Source organism: Sturnira hondurensis, unplaced genomic scaffold (assembly GCF_014824575.4).
Source record: "Sturnira hondurensis isolate 20B ecotype Veracruz unplaced genomic scaffold, ASM1482457v3 Scaffold0002039, whole genome shotgun sequence".
Classification (NCBI taxonomy): Eukaryota; Metazoa; Chordata; class Mammalia; order Chiroptera; family Phyllostomidae; genus Sturnira; species Sturnira hondurensis.
Genome location: NW_028074670.1, coordinates 231,613 through 255,179, shown reverse-complemented (window position 1 = coordinate 255,179; position 23,567 = coordinate 231,613). Strand labels below are relative to the sequence as shown.

Genomic DNA, 23,567 nt, shown 5'->3' with positions numbered 1-23,567 from the left:
AGACTGGCCATGTGTTAATCACGGAGGCTGGTGATTCAGACATGAGCTCGTTACACTAGTCTCTACTTTCGAATGTGTTTGCAACTGTGCACGATAAAAAGCTTTAAAACCCCGCTGCCAAATATGAAACTACGTCTCCTGGACCTGGGTGAAGACTCTGAGCTGACACAGGTTGGAGCTGTAAAAGGACAAAGGAGAGTTCTTTCCCACAGGGAAATGAGGTGAGAGAGAAGAGAGAACACAAGGTTACCCAAGGGGAAGGCCCAGGCATGAGCCGCAGGCGGGGCCCAGGCACCTGCATTCTATGTGGTGCTGCGAGGACGAATCTCGGTGACACAAACCTCTGCTTTAGACTGGGCCTGTGGGGCATCCAAGTTGTTGTACACCAGTGTAGGTGGGACACCTGATCTGGGGGGCCTCTGCACGCCTCACCTGGGAGGCGAGAGGCTCGTGTCTGGGAGCCACCCCTGCCCCCAGCAAGGGGGATGAGTACGGTGCTGTGCATCTTCCTTCCCAGGACGGCCAGGCCCTCGGACTCTCCCACCTGCTGCTCTGCATGGGGGACCGGGGGCCTGTGGGCTTCTGATCCGTCACCGCAGCATTTGGAGACACACATCTGTGGCCAACGATCTTAAGAGTCTTGTAGCAACCTAGACTAGCAGATTTTCAAGTCCTGGTTCTGTGTTTGGAGAGATGGCAGCTAAGCCCATGGGAGAAGGAGAAAAACAACAAAGACAACTTTTGAGTGCGTCTCACTCTTCCTCTGACAGAATAAGACAAGGATAGAGCCCCAGAAACATCCTGATGTGGGCTTGACCACTAACCTGGCAGCGCATGCCCTCTGGCTCCAGGTCATACCAAGGCAAATGCAAACAGTTTTAAAATAACACATCTGAGGTGAAATCTCACCTAGATTAACATGTATTTGGACACTGAAACTTCCTCAAACTTCAGCCAACTTCTAAATTTTAACCTGAATGCCGTCCTCCACCCCACCCCACCTGGACCCACCCCATGCCCAGCCCTAGCTGGTCCCTGGAGGGCATCTCCCCTGGTTCATTCATCAGAAGTAAAAGGCCTGGGGTCAAGGGCAATTCAAGTATCTTCTTAAGCTCCTCACGGCCAGGAGATGCCTTATCAATCTCCCATTTGGTCAGGCCAGATTTCCACTGGGCGGGGGGGTGGCAATCCCACATTCACCTGTGTTCTTTCTTAATCATTTATCTTAGCGGGTGCAGCCTAGACAAGAAGAGATCGAGGAGTCCCCTCCCACAAGGAGCAGGCCAGCTCATGTTCAGGGACAGGCAAGGTGGTCAGGGAGAAGCAATAAGCTTTATTAATTCAGTTAGAATACCAGGTTATGTTTTGAGATATGATTTTTTAAAAAGGATTAATTCAGAATCTATTCTTTAATGTTGGTATCTTGTTCTGGAAGCATCTGTGTGGGGGTGCCAGGCCCTGTATCCCTCTCTGGCTGGCAAGCATGTCACGGAGGGGCACAGATCAGAGCAGAACCCTGGGGCGTGGCCTAGGACCCACCCCAGTGCCGTGCACACAGGGCACGGTGTGACGCTCAGCACGCCTGTGATAATACAGGGCTGACCAGCCCCTCAGACACAGACCTCAAGCCTCCCCTCTCCCGCTAATTCAAACTCACAGAGGCATTCACACAGCACTTTCTAAAGCTGCCCATTCCCCCGGAAAAGAGACTTTAAAAAGTTAGTACATAATTGAAGGAAATAACTTTAAAGCAGAAAACAGAAGTGACGGCAGCAGCCTGGGTGTTGTGACTGCCCTTCTGGGCACGGTGGCCAGAGTGCAGCGCTATGCTACACCCCTGCGTGAACGAGCAGCCGCACAGCCAGGCGGTGCGGAGGGTGTCTCACAGTCAGCACCCAGGGCTGAGCCTTTGGAGGGGAGACATGAGCCCCTATCTCCACACTCCGTACTCATGCACCCTTAGAAGTCATATGGGGACACAAAGATGGTGACCTTGGACACATGGTTGGCCTGGAAGGAGCGGTCCAGGTATTCCGACATGTCAACGTCCACCTCCAGCGTCTGTGGTCCCTCCAGGGTCTGGACAAGGATCAGCTCCCCTGTCTGGCGATCCGCGCGCTGCATCACGAAGTGGCCGCGGCTGTTCCCACCCACGATGCCGAACCGAAGGCTGTTGGGTCCAGGTCGGCCGGGCACGGAGGCCATGGCCATGCGGAAGAGTGTGATGGGTGTTGTCAGGTTGGAGGGCAAAGAAAGGTAGTGGAAGGAGATGGTCTTGGGCAGGTGGCGGCAGGGTCTGCTGTCCATGGGGCAGGGGTTTCGCTCACACTGACTGGGTCAGGGGGGCAAGATATAGGCAGTCAGCCTTGGGGAGGCACAGAGGGGCTGCCCTGACCTGGCTTGTTCTTGCTTGCCCTCTTCCGGGGGCCACCAGAGTGACCTTTCTTAGCCACTGGTCCCTCAGCACAGGTGCCCAGAGCTAGAGGCAAGTGAGTGTGGCTGGGGTCCAGGTGGCCAAGAAAGAAGCATTCCCCCAACCCACATATATATGTATTTGCATGTTCCTGTGTGAGTGTGCACATATGCTATCACTATAGCTTTTACAGAAGAATAACGCCATGGAAGGTTAAATAGCATTGGCAATGCTGACATTCAACCAGGCACCCGCTGCCTGCAACTGCTGAGACCTCCAGCAGGCAACTGGCAACATCCTGGATTGCAGCGCTCCGCAGGTGGTGAACGCTCGTCTGCCTTAGCCATCTGGGTCAGGGTCATGAGGAAGGGCTTCTGACATTTCCCATACAAACACTGGTGCAGATAAGCTAACTTAGTGAGTCACATCACGGTAATTAATGCAGGTGGAGTATCACACCTGCCTGTTCATCAGGATGTCCCCAAGGCTATCACATGTAGGCCCCTCCGTCCCTTCACTCGGTGGCTCCTGAGGTCTTCCCTCTGACCTATAGCTGCCGCTCTCAGGGCACTCACTGCTCTTCCCACTGCTCCCGCTCTGCTGTGGCCGCCCCCACCCCGAAACAGTCAAGTGTCTGAGCTTGGGAAGTCGATTCATTCTGAAGACAATGCTAGAGCCCCTGTGATCTTTCTTGGAAGTAACTGCATGTACTTTGTCATAGTTGTAGTTTTTCTCCCTTAAAGGCCTGTCTCTTACCTTTTGAAAAGAAAGAGCTCTATTAAGTGCTGAGGTTCCTAGAAGCCAAACTTTCTAGCACCAGTGGAAAAGCCAGGTGATACAATGCTACGAAGTATGCAAGGTGTGCTACGTGAGCATGGGAAGGTGATCCTCCCCCACCGGGGTGACGTCACCCAGCGGTCTTCCCTCCCTGGAGTGCAGCACCAGGGGGCTAAGTGCCACCACCCCCTGTGTCTGCAGGCAGCACCGCAAAGTTACTCCTGTCGGGACAAACTGGGTCTTGATCGCACAGAACAGCAAGGCAGGTCATGTGACCACTAAAGGGAATGAGGGACTCGGAGAACCCAGACTTTCCTGGCCTTTCCTCTTTCCTCGTATGTAAATGCACCTTCTCCCATGAACCTTTGGAAAATGAAGCCCCACCATCCTGGGATACTTACAAGGGAGACGTCTTCACGTAGCTCACGTTGCCGCCGCTCTCGGGGCACTCGGGACTGACACACTGGAAGCCTCCCCCAGTGTTGATGCACGTGGTTCCCCGGGGACACAGGTGCTGTGGGCTCACACACTCGTCAACATCTGAAATATGGGCACCCAGAGAGGGTGAAGTCCTCTGACGTCCCTCCGTCACTGACGGGGCCACTGGAATGTCCCCTCTGTCACTGACGGGGCCACCGGAATGTGGGGTCCCACATGTGGTGAGCTTTCCCAACACTGATACTGTTTCTCAGAGTGGGGAACTCTCCTTCCCAGGATCCTGTCCTCCTGCCTGAAAATGAGAACTCACAGAGGGACTGGGCAGCACAGAACGGTGTTCCCGCCAGACCTGCCTCCTCCTCGGCCAAGGGGCCCTGCAGTCTCCTCTCCATGGCTGGTATCATGCCCTTAATGATCAAATTACTAAAAGCTTCTTACTCAACCTCACCCCGTGCCCAATGCAGATGGTGTCACTCTCTTTTGTATGAGTTTTCTGCTCCCTTCACAGGCGAGTTTCCCCACTGCGGGATGGACAGATGAATGGATAAGAGTTGCATGGATGGATGGATGAAAGGGTGGGTAGATGATGGTGGATGGTGATGGGTGGATTGGTGTATGAATAGATGAATACAGGAGTGGATGGGTAGGTAGATGGATGGATGATGCCGGATGGATGATGACGGTAGAAAAGATGGGTGGGTGGATGGACAGACAGACGAACATATGGATGAGAAAGATGGAGTGACAGATGTATGGATGGATGATGGCTATCTGGATACCGTCTCCTGCTCCAATCCCAAGCTACCCATTCCTCTGAGTCCTGCAGCGGAACCTCAATAGGGAGTCACTGGGGAGCTGCCTTCTCTCATCCCACAGTCTGCAGAGGAGTCCTCTCCCCTCCCTGTTCCTCCAGCAGCTCAAAGCTCTCTTCTGTGTCCTGTCTCCATGGGTGACGGTGGGGGACAGAGGTCTGTCGCTCCTCTAATGTGAGGCGGGCCTGGGGTAGCAGACCCAGTTTTCCAAAACCCAGAGACCCTGTATGGCATTGGGGTTCCAGAGCAGAGACCCTGGGTGACCACACTAGGACACAGTGACTACAAGGTGCATCCCTTTCAGAGGCCCATGTGGGCCTGCACGGCTGCGGAGAAGATGTGTTATGCCAGGAGCCTCATGCCTCCTCCAACTGTGGGACATGGGGACCAACTGGCTGCTCTTCCTTTGGGTCCAACCCTGGCTGAAAGCATTGCTGAGTGGGAGGACATGACCTGACCCTGAAAACAGTTACTTGCATAAGGTCGAAAGAGACTATTTGCCAGGATGGTTAAGTAACTCTCTTTTCTATTTATGTGAATGACAATGTAGCCTGATTTGGGAGGTCCCTTAGTTGGTGGTTTTTTAAAGATAGAATATAGCTGAGACTTTGACTCCCTAACACCCACTGCATCCCCATTCTGAAGCCCTGGCGGGTCACGGGAGCAGCAAGTGACCAGGTGCACAGAGCCCCTCTTCAGCACTGCAACACCTGCCTCTGGTGCAGGGTCACTCACCCTCACAGCTCTTCCGGTCAGGCAGGGTCCGGTACCCGCTGGGGCAAGCACAGCGGTAGGAGCCGGGCGTGTTCACGCAGGTGTGCATGCAGAGCCGGGGGCGTCCCTCCTGCCCATAGAGCTCACACTCATTCACATCTAGAAACGGAAGTGCCTGGTATGACTCTGGAAGCCACGCAGTGAGCCCTGTCCCCAGCAGAGCACGGGGAGGAGGGCAGGCACATTCCCATTCTCCTGAGCCAAGGGCCCAGAAGGATAGGGAGGAGTGAGGGAGCTGACCAGTCTGGTGAAAAAGGAAAGGGAGACCCCCACAGAGGCTGACCTAGCACCAGGCAGCCCAGAGAGCCAGCCCACTGCAACCCCAGACTGCCGGCCTGGTCCGTGTCCCCATCTTTGGGAATGGAGTGAGAGGGTCTGGTTTGTGCTGCTTCAAAATGAAGCCTTTGGTACCAATTGACCAGGTCTCATTCAGGCCTGGACTGCTGGTCTGAGTGGTTTTCAGAAGGAGCTTTGGTGATCAGGATGGTTACTAGAAGTGTCCCTGCCGATAGAGCTAAGCCCAGAGGGGGCAGGAATGAGCCCCAGGCACCTGCCCAGCTCAGCAGTCCCCACCCCTGTGGACTCCCGCCAGGGTGCAGAGAGGAGCTCGGGGCTCTGTCAGACTGGTGCGCAGGGCTTGGATGGAGGCCCCTCCAGGCTCTAACTGGGAGTGAGCCTGGGACCCTCTGGTTACTTTCTCATGACTCCCCCTCCCACAATATCAAGGTGTTAGCTCCATCTTGGTGACTGTCTTAGCAGACACTAGGTCAGCAATGACCTTAAACCTCAGTGGGGAGGCTCTGAGACCACACTTCTCCTTTGTGCCCTGGGTGAGGGCTGAGTGCACCTGGGAGGAGGACGGTGGGATCTTCCCTTCCCTCCTGTGCTGCCCCCCCACCCCCCCGTACTGTGCCCTTCCCTGGCGGAAGTCCCCGTGTGACCCCCGCTCCGTGTCCCCTCCCCTTCTGCCTGCCTACCTACCCTGGCAGACGCTGTCGCCGCCCGCTGCGCGGCTCAGCTGGAAACCGGCCTCGCAGCTGCAGTGCCTAGTCCTTTCCACCTGCGCGCAGCGGGGCGCCCGGCTGAAGGCGGGGTCGTCCGCCAATCGTTCAGGGGCGGCTGCTGCGGGGAGAAGTCACGTCAGGGCCAACCCCTCCTGCCCGGTGGACCTGGAGAAGGGTCAGGGAGCCAGACCGGTAGCCCCTCTGAGCTTAATCTAAAGGCGGAGGCACAAGGACTGTGATTCACCAAAATCCCATGGACCGGCCCACCCTGGGATGAGAGGCACAACTGGCAGGCACTCGGGGCTGCAGGGTGAAACCCGAGTCTTTGTTCAGAAAACCTTGCCACACGCCCAATGCTCACAGCCATCACTGAAGTTCAAACTTTGGGGGGTTCTTTGGTGGTGTACTCTTTTCACTTTTCTAAAGTGTCTAAGCTTTTTGTTTTTTTAACCAAGATCAGAAATCAATTTTCTAACAAAAAATTTGTTAGTTTTTGGAAGTTTTTAAAGAATGCTGAGCTCTCACGTGGTTAGGGTAGATGTAGAGGGCAAAGGTGAGGGGAGGCACAAGCAGACGCTGCAGGAGCTCACCTGACTGGTCCTTAGAGGAGCCAGAGTCAAAGACGAAACAGAAGGGTTATTAGAGGAGGGGAATGGCCACCGAGATTTTTGACGTGACAAAAGTTCTGGAGATGGATGGTTGCGCAACAGTGTTAATGTACTTGAGGCCACCAGACCCCACACTTAAACTGGTTAAATGGTCAATTGTATGCCTTTTATATTTTACCATGATAGAAAAAAACCGATTGAAGAAAAGGCACCAGAAGAAAGACTTTCCCCAGTGAGCTTTCAAGACAGGCAAGCCAGCAGCCCGACATCTGCTGGGAGGTCCATGGATTCTGTGAGGCAGGAGCTGGCTTTGCCCTTCCTTCCCTTCCCGGTGGGGCACCCTGTCATGGTCATGGGATGCTTTACACATTAGGTTCCCCTGGGCCCGAGGAACAACTGCCTGAAAGTCTGTCAGTGCCCAGCACCAGCACATCTGGGTTGGAAGGGGACCCATTTCTTTTTCTGTCCTGCTTGTAAGTTATGGAGGCAGTGGTGCCTGCCTCCCACCTCAGTTTACCCAGAGAGCAGCCCCCACCCCCGCAACCCCCTCCCTGGACACAGGAGCTAGAGGGGCCTCTGGGCTCCCGGGGGAGCAGCCTCCTCAGAAAACTCCCAGCAGGCTGAACAGAATCAAGATTCATAAAGCAGCAAGTCTCTGGGGGCAACACATAAAGGCGACCTCGGGCAGGTCCACAAGGACATCAAGTATTGACAAAGCTCCTACTCTCCAGACACTACACTAGCCACCGGTTCCTCCTCCCCATACTAAGATGCCACACAAAAATCAGGGGACATGCCAAGGTTTGGGAGCAAAGGAATAGGACATTCAGGATCTGACCTTTTTAGACAGGACATTCTGGTTGCACCACGGTGTGGGAACCCCCATCTACCCTACAGATTCCGTATTGTCCTGTCCTCTGCACAGCAGCCACCGTGTGTCTTCCAGACCTTCTGGCTAAAGAGATGTCAGGACCCCGTGTGGACAACCTCACCACCGGTCAGATAACAATCCCCAAGCTCTGAAGACACCTGGCAGTAATATGGACCTAATAGTAACTACGGACCTATCTCTAATAGTAACTACGGACCTCGCGAATGTGATGGGAGTGTTGGGAAGGAAAAGCCACTCTGCTGGTCCGGTTTGCAGAGGAAAAACTGACCAGGGAAGGTGGCAGCAGGGAAACATCTCAGGTCCAACTCCAACCTGGGGAGTTTTCAGGTTGTGAGTCAGTCTTTCCATTTGAATTTTCTTCCATAAAAAAATAAAAATTCTGGGTTCACAAAAGAGCCAAACTCCATCCCCAGTAACTGCCTCAGGGAACCAGAGAGATCAGTGGATGTGACGTGGGGAGGAAGAGCCCACTCGCTGACCTGCCTGCATCTGGTGACCCTTGACCACAGCCCCCCCCACAGCGGACGTCCTCGCCGAGCCCCGTACAGCTACGCACCCGTCTGGGCCAGGTGCTGACAGCGGCTCCCCGTCCTTCCTGGTGGACAAAGGCATGTGTACTGGTTGGTTCCTTCTAAACACGTCCCACCATTTTGACAAGGCTGGCTGGAGCATTCACTGATGTCTACGAACAGAAATAATTTTCAAACAAGAGTGTGGAGGCTGACTCTAAGACAAAGAAATCACGAAGATGGCTGGACTTTCTTTACACGGCCGTTTGACTCCAGCCCTCCCCCTCCCCTCTCTGCCCATCACACTGCCCCTGGTGCAGAAGCTGAGCTGTGGCCCACCCTCCACCCAGCAAGCCACGTGCCCGGCCAACCTGAAGCTCTGCCGCTGGGAGTGGCCCATCACCTGCCCCCGTCAGTCAGCACCCAGACAGAACCTTTCAGGCAGGGACTCAGGCCAGAGGAGTCTTGGGGGGGATGGCCCATGGAGTGTACAGAGATGGGGAAATGCACTCTTTCCAGTCCCTCTGAGCGGCCCTCCTATGGGACCAGAGAGTTCTCCTGACCCTTGGCCTCTCCTTACTGGTGGAAAAGGAGACTATTCCTTGCTCATCTATACAACAGTCCTGTGGAAAAGCTATATAGAAAGAGATACATATTTAAAAGTTTAGTAGGTTTTTCTCTGTGTGGTACTTTTTCTTACTCACGCTTTTTTGTCCTCTCACATTTTTCCACAATGGATATTTATAAATTTTCTAACTAAGAAAACAATGATCTTTTGAAACCCTTAGGCCCCGTCTGCATTTTGTGAATTCCTTAAGCCCAGCTTTGGTGGCGGCCTCCGGCACCTGGTGCAGGTCTGTGGACTCACTGAGTGGACTGCCGCACCCTGGGGACGAGTTGGAACCTTGTCCTGGGTGGTACCAGAGCATCCCTGCCTGCTGTGTCCATCGAGAGGAAAAGTGTTTGCTCCTGATGAGAACAGCAGCCTCATGTGGCCGGCCAGTCAGCCCCCTCATGACTGGGGTGTCATGGAGACTAGGACACGGTTTGCACGCCTCATAGAAGGACCCAGACCATGAGATCCTGCTTGTCCTGGGAGGGGCCATCTCAGCTTCTCAGAAACCTTGGCCTGGCTGTGCTGCCCCCACCGGCTCTGTGTTCAGAAGACCCGATTCCAAGAATGTGACTGGAACCACACTGCACACAAAGCCACAGGGCTCGGAGCTCCCTTTTCCACCCCATTGTCCAGCCCATCCTTTCTCACGGGCAAAGTCTGCAAGCAGCAGACCAGGAGGCTATGAGGTTGTGGGCGCAAAGCCAGGGTGTGAACACTAGTGTCTTTCAGTCTGGCCCCAGTGGGGCCAGTGCCACGGTCTGTCTCTGGCCTGGCCTCCAGCAGAAGCACGGAGCCTGGCTGCACCTGGACAATGGGGTGCAGGTGGGGTGGGGGCTGTGCCCAGGTGTCCCAGGCCCCTGTGCACCGCCCCCTCCTCAGGGTTTGGCCCAGGGTTTTCATTTCTAGACAGGGTGACACTGACTCTTTCTTATCTTCACCCACGCCTGGAGGCGAGCCATGGCCTGGGGCCCAGTCCTGGTGCCCACGGGTGTCCTGACTGAAGTGCAGCTGTCACCACGTCATGTCTGTCTCAGACAGTGGCACTTAGTTGCGAGCATGGCGATTTCAGAGCTACAAAGAGGCACCGGAGGAGCCCTGGAGGGGCCGGGAGGCGAAAGCCCAGCAACCACTCCGTGGATGCACACGCTGCTCAGTGAGCACTTCCTGTGGCCCTGGAACCGGGCTTAGTGGTTCGCATGTGTGACCTGATTTCTTGTCCCTTTATTTCCAATTCCTTCCTGCGTTTCTGTCATCTAGTTTCAAACTTCCCAGTTCTCCGATCACTTCACTTCTGAGGTTTAGTAATTTTTCTTTATGCCATCCTATCATACTTTTTATCTTTTTAAAATTTCTGGCTGCTTGTTTGGAAATGTTAGTTACAGCTTCCGGGCATTTCTTCACCGTCTGTAGACTCGATTGTCCTCTTCCCTATTACAGTGTGTACAGGATTTGACGAGTCCTTTCCTATTACTCACGTGCCACAGAAGTTCATTCCCCTGCAAAACTTTTCTAACTCCCGAACTCCTGATGTCACAGTTATGTTGTTTTCCAGTGGGTCACCCTTGCTCAGCCCCGCCCTTTTCAATTCTCCCCACTCTTCACTAGACCACCTCTTTCATTTGTGCTGATTTTCCTTGTTGGGCTCAGTTTGGACTCTCCTCCCACAGAGTCTCCGAAATATTGGGGCTTGTCCTGCAGCGCCCTGAGAGCTCCGAGGGGCCGGACTGCTCCAGGAACAGAGACAGCCTAGTGAAAAAACGAGCCCACACCTGAGGAAACTGTCCCTGGAAGACCAGCACTGAGATGGAGCCTAATAAAGCTACTGGATTTTTTTAAGAGAAGAAAAAGAAAAAATAGGCCCTGGCCAGGTAGTTCGGTTGGTTGGAGCACTGTCCTAATACACCAAGGTTGCAGGTTCAACCCCAGGTCGGGGCACATACAAGAATCAACCAATGAATGCATAAATAAGTGGAACAACAAGTCAAATTGATATTTTTCTCTCTCTCTCTCTCAAATCAATAAATACAAAAGAAAGAAAAAAATATCCTTGGCATCCAGGCAGAAAGTCTTCTTAGTCATGACGGCAAGAACAGTACCAATTAAAACAGAAGACAGGGAGGAATGCATTGAAGATACTCAAGGAAAGAAATATGAGACAGGTGTTTTATACCCAGTCAAGATAACACCCAGTGGCAAAGCTACACCTTTTCTGAAAGTTGGAGAATTGCCCTTAGGATCTTCTTGAGGAGTCGACTGAAGAGATGTCCCCATGAGGGTGGTGGATGTCACCAAGGTGCAGTGTCACAGGGAGAGGGGACAACAGCAGGAACTCCCCAGCAGAAGTCTATAGTGCTGTTGCGCCTGAACAAAACAAACTCTCCCCTGAGTCTGGTCAAGCCTCTGGAGCTCACTCCCAGTTTATAAGGAATACGGAGCAAAGACACAAACTCCCAGTTACAAGATAAGCAAGTCCTAGGAGTAATTCACAAATGACAGCAGTTAACAAGGCTGTAGGATGTGCAGGAAAGTGGTTAAGAGAGTAACTAACTCCTAAGAGCTCTCATCAGCAGGAAAAAACCTTTTTTCTTTTTTTTTTTTTATCTCTATCCGGTGATGGGAATCTTTCAAGATCAAGAGGAAATCCAGGCACTGTCACGTCCCCTGGTATGTCTGCATGTCACGCAGCTTGCATCTCCTGGCTGGTCTGCGAGCTGGCACCTGTAACCACCCTTCAGACCTCTTTATGGCTGGGAGAGGGGAAGCACAGTCCAGACCCATGAATGCGGGGCTACTTGTCCTGCACCTCCCAGGCCAGCCCACGCTCCTCTGGGGACATTGCGTATTTTCCGATGCTCCTGTATGTTTGCAAGTTACTTGTGCATTCAAATGCTGCTCTTCCAAACCTACTCGTTTATGTAATACCTACGTTCCCTCGTCAACTCCTGGGCTAAAATCATGGACATTCTGCCCCAGCAGATGTCCTATGAAACCTGCCTTGAGAATGACTGGTATGTGTGAAGTTTTGACCACAAATTTTTGAAAAGCCAAAATGTAATGTGTGCCAAGTCTGATTTACCTCGACATCAAGAAAGTACTGTTTTCAAGTCCAACAGAGAGAAGAGAACCCTTTCATGTCTCCCTCTCACCCTGTGGCCTTCCCCAGAGCCAGTCTACGCCAAGTCCCCAAACAGTCACAAAGGACACCTGAGGAATTTTTCCAACCCCACTGGTCACCAACAGCCTTGCAAACAAACTGCAGCCCCAGAGCGAATTAGCCATGAGGAGTGTTTCTGTGCAGCGCCTCCTCATGTCCACCCCACAACCACAGAAGGCATCTTGCCCCAGTGTCTGTAAGAGCAGAGTAAGGTGTTAAGAATCAGACTCCAGGGTCAGACTATCTGAGTGTGAATCAGCTCAGCCTGCTCCTCCAGCTCTGTGGCCTTACACATGATCTTTCTGTGCCTCAATTTCCCCATACACAAAACAAGACTAAATTGTTGGGGAGATTTAGGGTGCTCCTGCAGATGGAGCTGAGTCATCAGACATGGTGGCCGCTGTCCTGCAGTTGAGGAGTGGTAGGGGAATCGGGCAGAAATTGTTCCAAGGAATGACCCATTCTCCCCAGTGAGGCCTTATAGGGGTGCAATAGGCCCAGCCCCAGGGCAGGTTAGGAGGACTCACCTCTGCAGCGGGGCTGCTCCCCTGTCCAGGTGCCGTTGGGAAGGCACACCACGCTGCTAGGCCCAACCAGCTGGAACCCAGGGTTGCAGGTAAAATGGACTTCGTGATCCACTATGTACTTGCTTCCAAACTTTCTGCCATCTGGAGGGGCGTTCAGAGCAGGGCAGGAAACTATAAGGAGAAAAGGAAGGACCATAGCAATTTAGACAGCACTCTCAGGGACCAGGCTTCTCATCCTCAGGTGCCTCTCTGCAGAGGGCCTACCCCAGGCTACACACCAGGCTGGACATAATAAATGTCATGTCTCATTAAATCCTCAGAGCATGCTCATCATGGGTGTGATAACTGCCCACTCTGTGAGAGATGAGGAGACCGTGGCTCAGGGACACTGAGTGCTGTTTGTGGGCCTCACTACACAGGGGGTCAGGGTGGGACTCCCCACAACTGTGCTGATGCCTGACACTCTCGGAGCTTTGGGCTGGGTTCAGCCCCACATTCAGGCCTTGGCTTCTACTCTTCTCTCTGCCTGGAATGTTCGTTCTCCAGAAAGTCCCATCTCCGGTTCCTTCCCACTCACATGGGTCTCCGCCTGAATGCAAGCCCCTCCAGAGTGTTCTCTGCCCACGCACTTTGCCGAAACCTTCCAGGGAACCCGCTGTGTCCTGAGCTCCCTTTGCTTCCTTCCTAGATCTGTGACCCCTGGAAGCATCTTATCACCATGTTTGTCTCCACATCTGCTGTCAGTCTTCTCTCTATCATGCAGCTTGAGGGGGGGGGCTATGCCTGGCCTGTGTCCCTGCTGCTCGCCCAGCCCAGCCCAGCACCTGCCCCATAGTGAGCACCCCGAAAACGATTCTTGAACACCCGAGTAAGTGAAAAAGTATCTACTGTGTTCTAACTATGTGCCAGGCACTGTGTCAGGCACTTGGGCTAATCAGTGAGCAAAACAGACAGAACCCTGCTCTCAGAAGCCCTTTCTAGCAGCAGAGAGGCCATAGATAACTGAGATCCAAGTGCAAAGGGCAGAGTGAGGTAAGAGGTCATGTGGAAAACAGAGCAGGGAATAGTGCTGGGCTGCACAGTGAGGTCATTGTCATGAGCGAGAGGTCAGCGGAGGCCTCACTGGAGCCAGGAGCCGAAGACGGTGGAGGCATAACCACACAGAATCCAGGACAGAGGGGACAAGCCGGTGCCTGGCAGGTATGAGGAATTAAGGGGGACCAATGCCAAGGGGGAAAGGACTGCAGTCTCTTTGGGGTGAGAAATCTTTAAAATGGTCAAAAAAGAGAAACCACCCGCTGGAGTAACTCACATACCTGCACAGATAGAACAGTGCCCGGCACACAGTCGGTGCTCAACAAACGTTAGTTCGAAGAAAGAATGGATATACATAATTAAAAATCAATTTGCAGCCCTGCCCAGTGTGGCTCAGTTGGTTGGAGCACCATCCTGTAAACCGAAAGGTCACAGGTTCGATTCCTGGTCAGAGAACATGACCAGGTTGAGAGCTGGGTCCCGACTTGGGGCGAGGACCAGAGGCAACACTAGTTTGTCTCTCATATCGATGTTCCTCTCCTCCTTTCCCTTCTCTTTAAAATCAATAAGCATGCTCTCGGGTGAGGATAAAAATCAATTAATTAGTTAATTAATTAATTCTTTAAAAATGCAAAAATCAATTTGCAGTCACTTCCCAAGTGGGAGCCAAAGCCCTCCATCCGGTGGATGGTGCGCCCACAGCTGGTTCATTTCACTACAGACACATCCCAGTGAGTCTTCGGGCCCCAGAGAAGCCCCTGCACCTTCTCACAATGAGGTTGATGGACAAGAAATGAGCTCAGCGGAGAGCTACTCTGGCGAAGGGAAGTGAATGAAACATCCCCAGGAAAGAAAAGCTGGGAAAACAGCAGGGAGATACTTAGCACAGAAGCTAAAAGAAAAAGGCCTGGGATTCTGCTGAACTAGAAATTATTCTTCCTGACTCTCAGAAAATGCCCTTTAAAAAAAAAGCAAAAACTAATTTCCCACTACCTGCAATTTGACCTGGGGTGAGCTTCTGGCTCCTATGACCCAGGTGCAGTCACCCAACCCTGCAGTGGGGCTCTTGACAGCTGCCAGCCCCCACGGCCAGCACATAGGACAGACAGAATGAATGGTGGCATTTTTTTAAAAAAGAGAATTGACTGCCTAGAAATTTATTCAAGGAAGAAAGACCCTGAATCTGAAGACAAGAGGATTAGTAATTTAACAATATACCTTTCTCTCTGTACTTCTCAACAGAGGCCTCTAATATAGGATGGTGGGATTTTTTTTTCATTTATTTTTGGAGAGAAGGGAGGGGAGAGAGAAAGAAAAGGAGAGAAACACTGATGTAGGAGAGAAACATTGATCAGTGAGTTGCCTTTCACACACACCCCTACAGGGCCCGGGCCTGCCACCCAGGCATGTGCCCTGACCAGGAACCCAACTGGCAACCTTTTGGTTTGCGGGACAACACGCCAGACAGGGCTGGGCGTTTCATCAGTTAGCTGCTACAGGCTCTTCTTTGAAACTCCCAGCAGCTGCAGGCAGCTCTGATCCCACGAACACAGAAAGGATCTGTGGAGACGGGCCTGCAGCAGGAGAAAAAGTCACTAGATCTGGGACCTGCTCCTGCTAACTCACTCCTTTTGGCCTCGGTTTCCCATCTGCAGGATGAAAGGGCAGGCGCCCCAGCTTGCCTCTGGGTGTCTAACTGTGCTGAGCTCCCCCAAGGAGCCCACAGCACCTGAAGGAGCATCAGGGGCCTGGCTAACAGGTCTGGCTGTGCACCAGGGAAGCTGGGGAGATCAGGAGCTGACTCAGCACTGTGGAGACTCTGGATTGGACACCATCATCTCTGAGAAGGTATGAAATCCAGCACCTTCCCCGGGAAACTTCATCTCACACAACTAAGAAGGTCCTTGATAACTCATATTAAGTGCGTGAATGATGTCAGACACGACATAGACTCACGCCTCCCCACCCCCAGCCTGAGACCCCATCAACCTGAGAAGAGACCAGAGGAAATCCCGACACCCACTTCTGGGCCTTGGCAACTCGAAAGCCATTACTGGGACAAGCAGGAGAACACCCCAGCGTCCGTCAGAGCCACCACTTGTCACCTGGCCAGGCAGACAGACCTGGGCTCAACCCGCCCCACTGGCGCAACCGGAAGACCCCCGCTGGAGGACTAGTCTTCATGCCTGCACAGACTGCAGCCAGCGTTGGTTCATGGATGGCACCAGACGCGCTACCCTGGTGTAGACGGTGGTGATGGGGACATTGTATGTGTTCAGGGAGGGCGTGTGTGGGAACTCTCTGTGCTTGCCACTCAGTTTTCCTGTGTACTTAACAGTCTTCTAAAAGTTGGTGCTAAAACTTTAAAACTTCACACTGGAGACAACTGGAATCTACCTGGGTGGGCATGGGGAAGGGAACAGTTCTCGCTGTAAAAGTGGTGCCCTTTGAGGGTCCTGCGAACATAATAGATAGACGTGAGTACTGTGAAGCCTAGAATGAAAAGCTCTAAGAGGAAACCGGTGACATTCAGACAGGGAGGAGTTTGGTAGGAAGCCGCAGACGAGGCAGGGAGAGGCCTGGGCGTCCACTGTGAGACGTGGTGAAGAGTGACGGGTGGGGATGCGAGAGAACCCAGAGGTGAAGGGCCTAAATGTCCCGTGCCCAGTGGTGCCAACTAGGGGACCCACCTGGGGGGCCGTCCAGACCCACTCTGTTCGCAGAGCTCTGCAGGGCGGCCAGCCGGCTCCTCACGTTGCGGAGGCCCTCGCTGAAGCGGGTCTCCTGAACCTTCAGCAGCTGCTGCAACTGGCGGATGGCTGTGAGGACCTGCTGCTTGTTGAGGCAGTTCTGGGGACAGAAAGATCACCACCGCCACCACCCACTACGGCTGGTTCACTTGCTCTGGGCTTCCAGAAGCCACCCAGAGCCCTGGCCCGAGGATGATACGAAGGTGGCCTCGTGGGCATCCTCTTCCCTGCCCACAGTTCCTGCCGGACCAAATGATGCCCTGACCACATGAATCGAAGCCCCCATTCACCCTTCGACAGAAGAAAAACTCCCATCTTCAGAGCAAAGGGCAAAACTGATGATGCTACGTGACTGGGTGAGTGGATGACGCTTTGTACCCAAAATGCCTTATAATCAGTAGGCTTTGCTCCGAGACTTCCCCAGCTCTTCCCTCTAAATCAATGCTCTGAACATGGGCCTCTGTGAACTTTTTCTTTCTTTCTCCCTCAGACTTTTTAAAAGCAGGTGGGTGATGCAGCCTATAAAACAGGGAAACCAGAAATGCTCCATGGTTCACATACTTTAAAAATGTAACAGGACAATTGAGAAACTCAATAGAGTTAAAGAAGCATTCAACAAAAGTCAACACCCAGCTCTGATAATATTGTAAAAGCTTAAAAAAAAAGAACAGAATCAGGAAGCTCATGCTGCTCACGATACAGACTAACTTGAAGCAACACCCAGCATCATTCTTAGAGATAGAAGCTTCAAGGTTCCCAATCTCAGTTGTCTGCAAGAGCAGGGACCTGAGGGGGTGGGGGAGGAGCGGCGGTCAATATAGTGGCGGGGGATAGGGCCTCGGCCTTGGGGCTCACCTTGGGGCTGTGCGTTACCTCAGCATGGCCCGGTCTGACCTGACTCATTACCTGCACAGAAAAAGGAAAACATTAAGAAGACGATGACGGTTTTCTGCAGTGAAAGGCTTCTAGATCATTTTTCATAAATTTTTTCTACAGTGAGTATTAGTTTTATAATTTGATTTTTTTTCTAAAAGGGCATCAGGGCAGCGGGGAGTCATGGGGCCTCTGGCCTGGCCACCAGGGTGGAAATAGAGTCACTACCGCTCTCCCAGGGAGGCTGCCAGGCCGCTGCACCTTGGAGAGTTCGCCGAACAGATGACTCATCAGGCTGATTCAATGGGCGCTTTTGACAAAGCTGAATCCCCAGTTGCCCCTGGAACTCGTTAACCCATGAGGAATCCTTGGCTCCATCTCCCCTGCCCAGGGCCTGACAGGGCCTGGCCCCTAAGCAGCTGCTGGGAAGAGGAGTTCTGTTTGTTTTCTCTTTCCTCCCCCATGTGTCCTTCCCACTCTGGCCTGGGGCACCTGGCCAGTGGCCTCCTGCGGCCCCTACCTGCCCAGCATTGCACAGCCATCCCACCCTGTCCTGGTTTCCCACACCCACGTCCTCTTCCTTAAAAAAAGAGCTGCTTTATAGATAGCTTCATGCCTTTGTGTGATTTACATTTGTGAAGTTCACAATTTACAAAGCTGTTGGCCACCTCCAAGAGTACTACCGGCTGGAGCAACCCCATGAGGAAGGCTTGGGATTGTGTCTTTCACAGGTGAAGATAGAGAGGCAGGACGTCAAACAGCTTTCCCCAGGTCACGGGGTTTAGGAGTAGTGGAGCCAGGCTGGGAACCCCGCTGGCTCCCACCCCTCACCACCCTGAGCCATCAGAGACCCTCTGTACTGTCTTGTGCCCAGTCTCATTTGTTCCCAGTAGGCTCCCGTGTGGTGAGGGGTCTTCTTGATTCATTTGCATTAGGATGTGGTAACTCGATGGCCCAAGCAAAATACCCCCCAGGAGTGAATTTCTAACTCTCATGCAAATTTCAGGTTGGGTAGTGTAGCTGGTAGGGCTGGAAGTGGAGAGGCAGCGAAGTGAAGGAAACATCCCTCCCAGGCTGAGCCAAGCAAGCACCTGCTTCCCTAGCTGGGAGGGGGCTCCCTGGGCCAGAGCTGCACCAGCGACATGGAAGGGCTGTTTTGAAATTGGGGAGAAAAGGTTGGTCCAAGACCTCTGTCAGGAACATGGAGGCGATATGGGGCCCCAGGAAGCAGAGAAAGAAGGGGAGGGTGTGCAAAGGAGAATGGCCCCAGCAGCCAAGTTCGTCTAACCCCAGAGCTGCTAGGTCTGGGCACAGCTCTCCTCCAAGTCCAGAGACACTTCACGGAGCCCTTAACACCCGCACCGTGGAAACTGGGCACTAGCTGCTTTCCCCTAAGTGCTCATTAGGGGTGAGACTGGCTTATTCAGTAGGAATGGAAAACCTTCAGACCAAGAACACAAAGGCAGGGAGGGGGGGGGAAGCTGTGGGCGGGTTGGGAAGCCCTGGCTCTCTCAGGGATGATGCTACAGAACATGGTGTGATTGAAGAAGAATCTTGTGAGCCTAGAAGTAACTCTGTGCACAGATGGTCAATTATTTAGGGCAAAGGAGCCAAGAATATATAATGGGGGGAGGAGAGTCTCTTCAACCAGTGGTGTTGGGAAAACAGAACAGCCACGCGCAAAAGAACGGAACAGGACGCCCGTCTAACACCGCACACAGACAGCAACTCCAGCTGGATTAAAACTTCGAATGGAAGATGGGAAACCATAAATCTCCTAGAAGAAAACATAGGTAGTAAGCGCCTTAACACTAGTCCTGGTGATGATTTTTGGATTTGACAGCAAAAGCAAAATAAACAAGTGGGACCACATCAAACTAAAAAGCTTGTGCACCACAAAGGAAACCATCAACCAACTGAAAAGGCAGCTTACTGCGTGGGAGAAAATAATAATAATATATCAAATAATATATCAGATAAGGGATTAGTGTTCAAAATATATAAAAAACTCATACAAGTCGACAGCAAACAAACCTATTAAAAACGGGCAGAAGGCACAAATAAACACTTTCCCCAAGAGGACATACAGATAACCAGCAGGTACATGAAAAGGTGTGCGGCATCACTGACGAGGGAGACGCAAACCAAAACCGCAATGAGGCGTCAGCTCACACCTGTCAGAATGGCTATTGTCAATCAGTCAAAGAAGGAGTGCTGGCGAGGATGCGCACTGCTGGTGGGAAGGCGGACCAGCACAGCCACTCACTAGGGGAGAGCAATTCCGCTTTGGGTATCAGTCTGAAGAAAATGAAGACACTAATTCAAAAAGACACGTACGCTCCTATGTTCACTACAGCAGTATTTTAAACAGCCAGGACATGGAAACGACCTAAGTGGATGACTGGAGAAAGATGTGATATATGCAATTCAACCATAAAAAAGGAAGAAAATCCCACCCTTTGCAAAAACATGGATAGACCTTAAGGGTGTTATTCTAAATGAAGTAGGTCAGACAGAGAAAGGCCATACCGTGTGATCTCACATGTGGAATGTAGAAAAAGAAACTCACGGACACGGGGAACAGACGGGCGGCTGCCGGAGGCTGGGGCTGAGGGGCGGTGGAAGTAGTAGGAGGCAATCGAAAGACGAAAAGCTCCGGTCCCAAAGGTAAGCCCAGGGGACCCAGTGTCCAGCAGGGTGACTCTAGCCAGCAGTGCTGGGCTGTGTCTTGGGAAGCTGCTGAGGGAGTGGATCATAAAGGTTCTCACCACGAGACAAACAAGTGTGTCATTCTATGAGGTGGTGAATGTGAATTAGACTTATGGTGGCGATCAGTTCATAGTATGTACACAGGTATCGAGTCCCTGTTGGACTTCCGAAACGAATCAATGTTGTATGGCAAGCAGAGCTCAAAACCACTAGAAGAAACAAAAAGAAAGTCCCCAAGAGCGTGGGGGGAAGGAAGATTCTTGTGGTCTTGGTGAGCCAGCAGAGGGAAATGGAGAGATTTAGTGCCTGGGGACTTGATTTTCAATGAGTCTCCTTGATCCCCAAGTGCTGAGCAGAGCCCTCGGGAGCCATGCTCCGTCTGTCACCTGTCCTCAGAGTCGGGTGCAGGCGTAACTGAATGCATCTGCAGAGCCAGGTGACAAGGCTGGAATCCTCAAGACCAAGTCAGGTGTTCAAGAGGTCTGCACCATGGACACAAACAGGGGTCATGGGGTGGGGACTGAAGACTTGAGTGCGTTCCCTTCTCACATTAAGAAGCTTTATCGTATCACTTGATCATAAAACATCCATTTATCATGTCACTTGATCCCTGCAAAACATCAAAACAAAGAACACGCCCCCCCCACCAGAGACACCACTGCTAACTCCTGTTCGGTTTTCACTTTTGGATGGTAGACGCAGAGTCATCGTCACAGGCTGGTTCAGTCAGCTTTCTCGTTGACACTGGGTTGTGGCAGCATCCGACACTGAGAAGCAGAGCAGCTTGTGGGACCTGGGCCTCGATTTCACTTCTGCTCCCTGTGCTCTTTCCAGCCTGGGGAGGGGGCTCCTTGCTCCCTCCATCTGTCTGCCCACTTACCTTCCCACACTTACCCCGCCTCCTGCTCTGAGCCAGGAAGAGCCCTGGCCTGGGAACAAACCATTTCTTTCTTTGCAAATGGAGCCTTGATGAGGTCAGCCAAGGGACTGCAGGGGCCTCCAAGGCTCGGGGACAGGAAGCAAGATGGACCTTCAGGTGTCACCACTTGCATTTCAGCCTGGCCCTGCCATGGCAAACCGCTGGCTTTGGGCAGTCCCTTCCCACCTCAGGGGCTCAGGCCCCAGCTCTCTCTAATCAACCACAGGCTCCACTCTGGTGCAGCTTGCGGAGCTGACCTCCCCCTCAAGCAAAGGCTCCGACCGCTGTGATTGGGTGGATGTCAAGTCCACACCCAGGAGGGAAGGCCTGTCCCAGAGGCGGAGGAGGCCTGTGTCAGGGCCCGCCTCCACACCCCTCTCGCAGGGGGGCCCTTGAGGGGCCCTCAGGTTTAACTTGCTTTAAAAGAGATCCCTTCAGATGGTGGAAGTTGCCATCTCTTCAAAACCTGGTTCCACACCTAGCTTATACCACAGATGATAAGTAGTGTAAAGTAGTTTCCATTTCTTTGAATTAAAAACTTATCTGAAATGGAACCAAGAAAGGACATTCAGCGAAAGCTTTCCGTCTCTGACCATTTCTGTCATGAGACCCTTCAAAGGGACGGCACTTGGTCTAACTGGACGCCAACAGCAGTGTGTGCAGAGAACACCTGAACCGCTGAGAGAGGCAGCTCCGGGTCACCCCATCCAGCCCTTCCATGCTGGGGTTTGGGGGCAGACATGGTACACAGGCCAGTGCTGACACCTGGGAGGGAGGGGCTGGTCTCGAGGCTCTTGGGAGCAATGAGGCCACAGAACGCCCCTCCATCCGCCTCACACGGCCCCCAGGAAAGTCGTGCCCATCGCCCCCCAGTGCTTTCTCTCACAGCACCTACTGTGGTGGATCCAGCAGAGAGGCCACCAAGCTTACCAGACTCCCCTTTCTCTGGGCCTGGCCAGCACTCAGTGCAGGTGGACCTGCAGGGCCACTTCGCACCCAGGCCCCTGCCTGAGGGCCCAGGGGTGGAGGAGACACCCACCCCTGGACATATGTTGCCCCATCTGACTCCCCCTGTCACCAAGCTGGAACTTGGTGGGCCTGACCCCCATCCCATCCAGGCCTCCTGGACTTTTGGGCTCAATTCATACATAAGTTGAAGACACAGTCTCCTCTCAAGGCACCGAAAGGAGTGGGTGAAGCTCCAGGGCTGCGTGGGCCGCACAGGGTGACAGTCCCGAGGCTTTTGTTCTCACATGACCCGGCTCCACGGTCTCCTCACAGTCAGTGTTGGAACAGTGACTCTTTCCAAGAATCACCCTGGTGACAGTAGAGCTCCATGACCCCTGAAGCGGCCACAGGCGACCCCTCAGACCTGGAGGGGCCATCTCCTGGGCTGGTTTCCCGAGCCACAGCTATGCGTCATGTCAGCATTTCGCTAACGGGAACACAGCTGTTTTGCTACCGTCGGGTCTGTGAGAGGGCGGAGGGAACTTGCCAAGTGTGTGCCTGCTAGCCAAGGCCCGCGGCCTTCGGCGTCTGAGTCATGCCGAATCTGCACGTGGTTTTCTCCAGAAGTTATTTTCATCTTAGAGCGAGTCGGAGGTGGGTCATAACTCCCTCGACTTCTCCCGTCCCGGGGACCTCTGCCCGGCACCCACGCGGAAGAGGAGAGAAAGTGGGTGCTCCTGGGGGAAGGCCCTGTGGCCGTCAGGGTTCTCCAGAGAAACAGAACGGATAGGATGTGTGTGGCACAGGCTTATATCGAAAGAGGCAGGATGAGAGGTAGAGAGATTCGTTCTGAGGCACTGGCACGCGTGATTGTGGGGACTGTGAGTCCAAACTGGGGGCAGGCGTCGGTCTGGACACCTGGGGAGGGTGGAGGCTGCAGCTCGAGTCCACGGCACGTGGAGGGGAGTTCCTGCCTTCTCGGGATGTTGGTCTTTTGGACGAGACCCACACACATCATGGAGGGCAACCCGCTACACCATTTAATGCTAATCATGCCTAAAAAATACCTTCACCGTGATTCCTAGATTGGTGTTTGACCCACTGTCTGGCTGCACGGCCCAGCCAAGTGGACACATAAAAGTAACTGTCTCCTTCAGCCAGAGCCTCCCTCTGGGACCTGGGCCCAGGGTGCTGAGGCATTTTGGTTTTTTACCATCCTGGATGCTCATAATTGTACATTTACACCCCAAGCCCCTTTCTTGTCCATTTTTTTAAATGGCCATGGGAGCTGTGACGGCAGTGGGTGCCAAGAGTCTGAACTGTGGCTACGTTTCACACGAGTCACTCGTGAGACGCTCACACCAACTGTGGGAGGCAGCATCTTTCCTGCACCTGCTGCACAGACGAGGAAGCCAAGTGACCACGGTGCCACGCTGAGGACTTAAACCCAGTGCACCTTCTCCAGGCCCCGACAAGACAGGATGGCAGGGCCACTTTAGCAGGGCCCTTAAGGACCCACAAGCCACCTCTGCCTGCCTCCTGACTCGCTCATTTCACAGCACCCCTTGCTGCTCTCAATGTCCAGCTCTGGTCACCTCTCCCTGGGCCCCGTTGCAGGCCTGAGCCAGCAAACAAGCTACAGACAGCTTTGAACCCTCACCACCAAGGACAGGCCCCGAGTGCACGTTAGAAGCCCACACGAATGAGCCGACAGACAATGACGGAGGAGAGTGGGCACAAGGCAGTGTGAGCCCAGGGCAATCTCCCTCAAACCGCCACCCAAACCCACCCGATCCCTTCACCTGCCTG

The 23,567-nt window shown here is 53.2% G+C and overlaps 1 protein-coding gene across 2 annotated transcripts in view; it reads right to left on the bottom strand.

Moving 5' to 3' along the window:
* Positions 1 to 997: 997 nt before the first annotated feature.
* The window catches only part of FBLN7 (fibulin 7), a 32,428-nt gene continuing 9,858 nt past the window's right edge, over positions 998 to 23,567 (bottom strand). The window contains exons 2-9 of one of the 2 annotated variants that reach the window (XM_037038636.1): positions 17,165 to 17,215; positions 16,250 to 16,409; positions 12,525 to 12,695; positions 8,275 to 8,400; positions 6,196 to 6,333; positions 5,176 to 5,313; positions 3,592 to 3,730; positions 998 to 2,332 (exon numbers count right to left, since the gene is read on the bottom strand). In XM_037038636.1, coding sequence (XP_036894531.1) covers positions 1,960 to 2,332; positions 3,592 to 3,730; positions 5,176 to 5,313; positions 6,196 to 6,333; positions 8,275 to 8,400; positions 12,525 to 12,695; positions 16,250 to 16,409; positions 17,165 to 17,215 — 1,296 coding nt within the window. In that variant the 3' untranslated portion in view covers positions 998 to 1,959. Of the gene's footprint in view, positions 2,333 to 3,591; positions 3,731 to 5,175; positions 5,314 to 6,195; positions 6,337 to 8,274; positions 8,401 to 12,524; positions 12,696 to 16,249; positions 16,410 to 17,164; positions 17,216 to 23,567 lie in introns of both variants that reach the window. The other variant, XM_037038631.1, reaches the window with a different exon arrangement.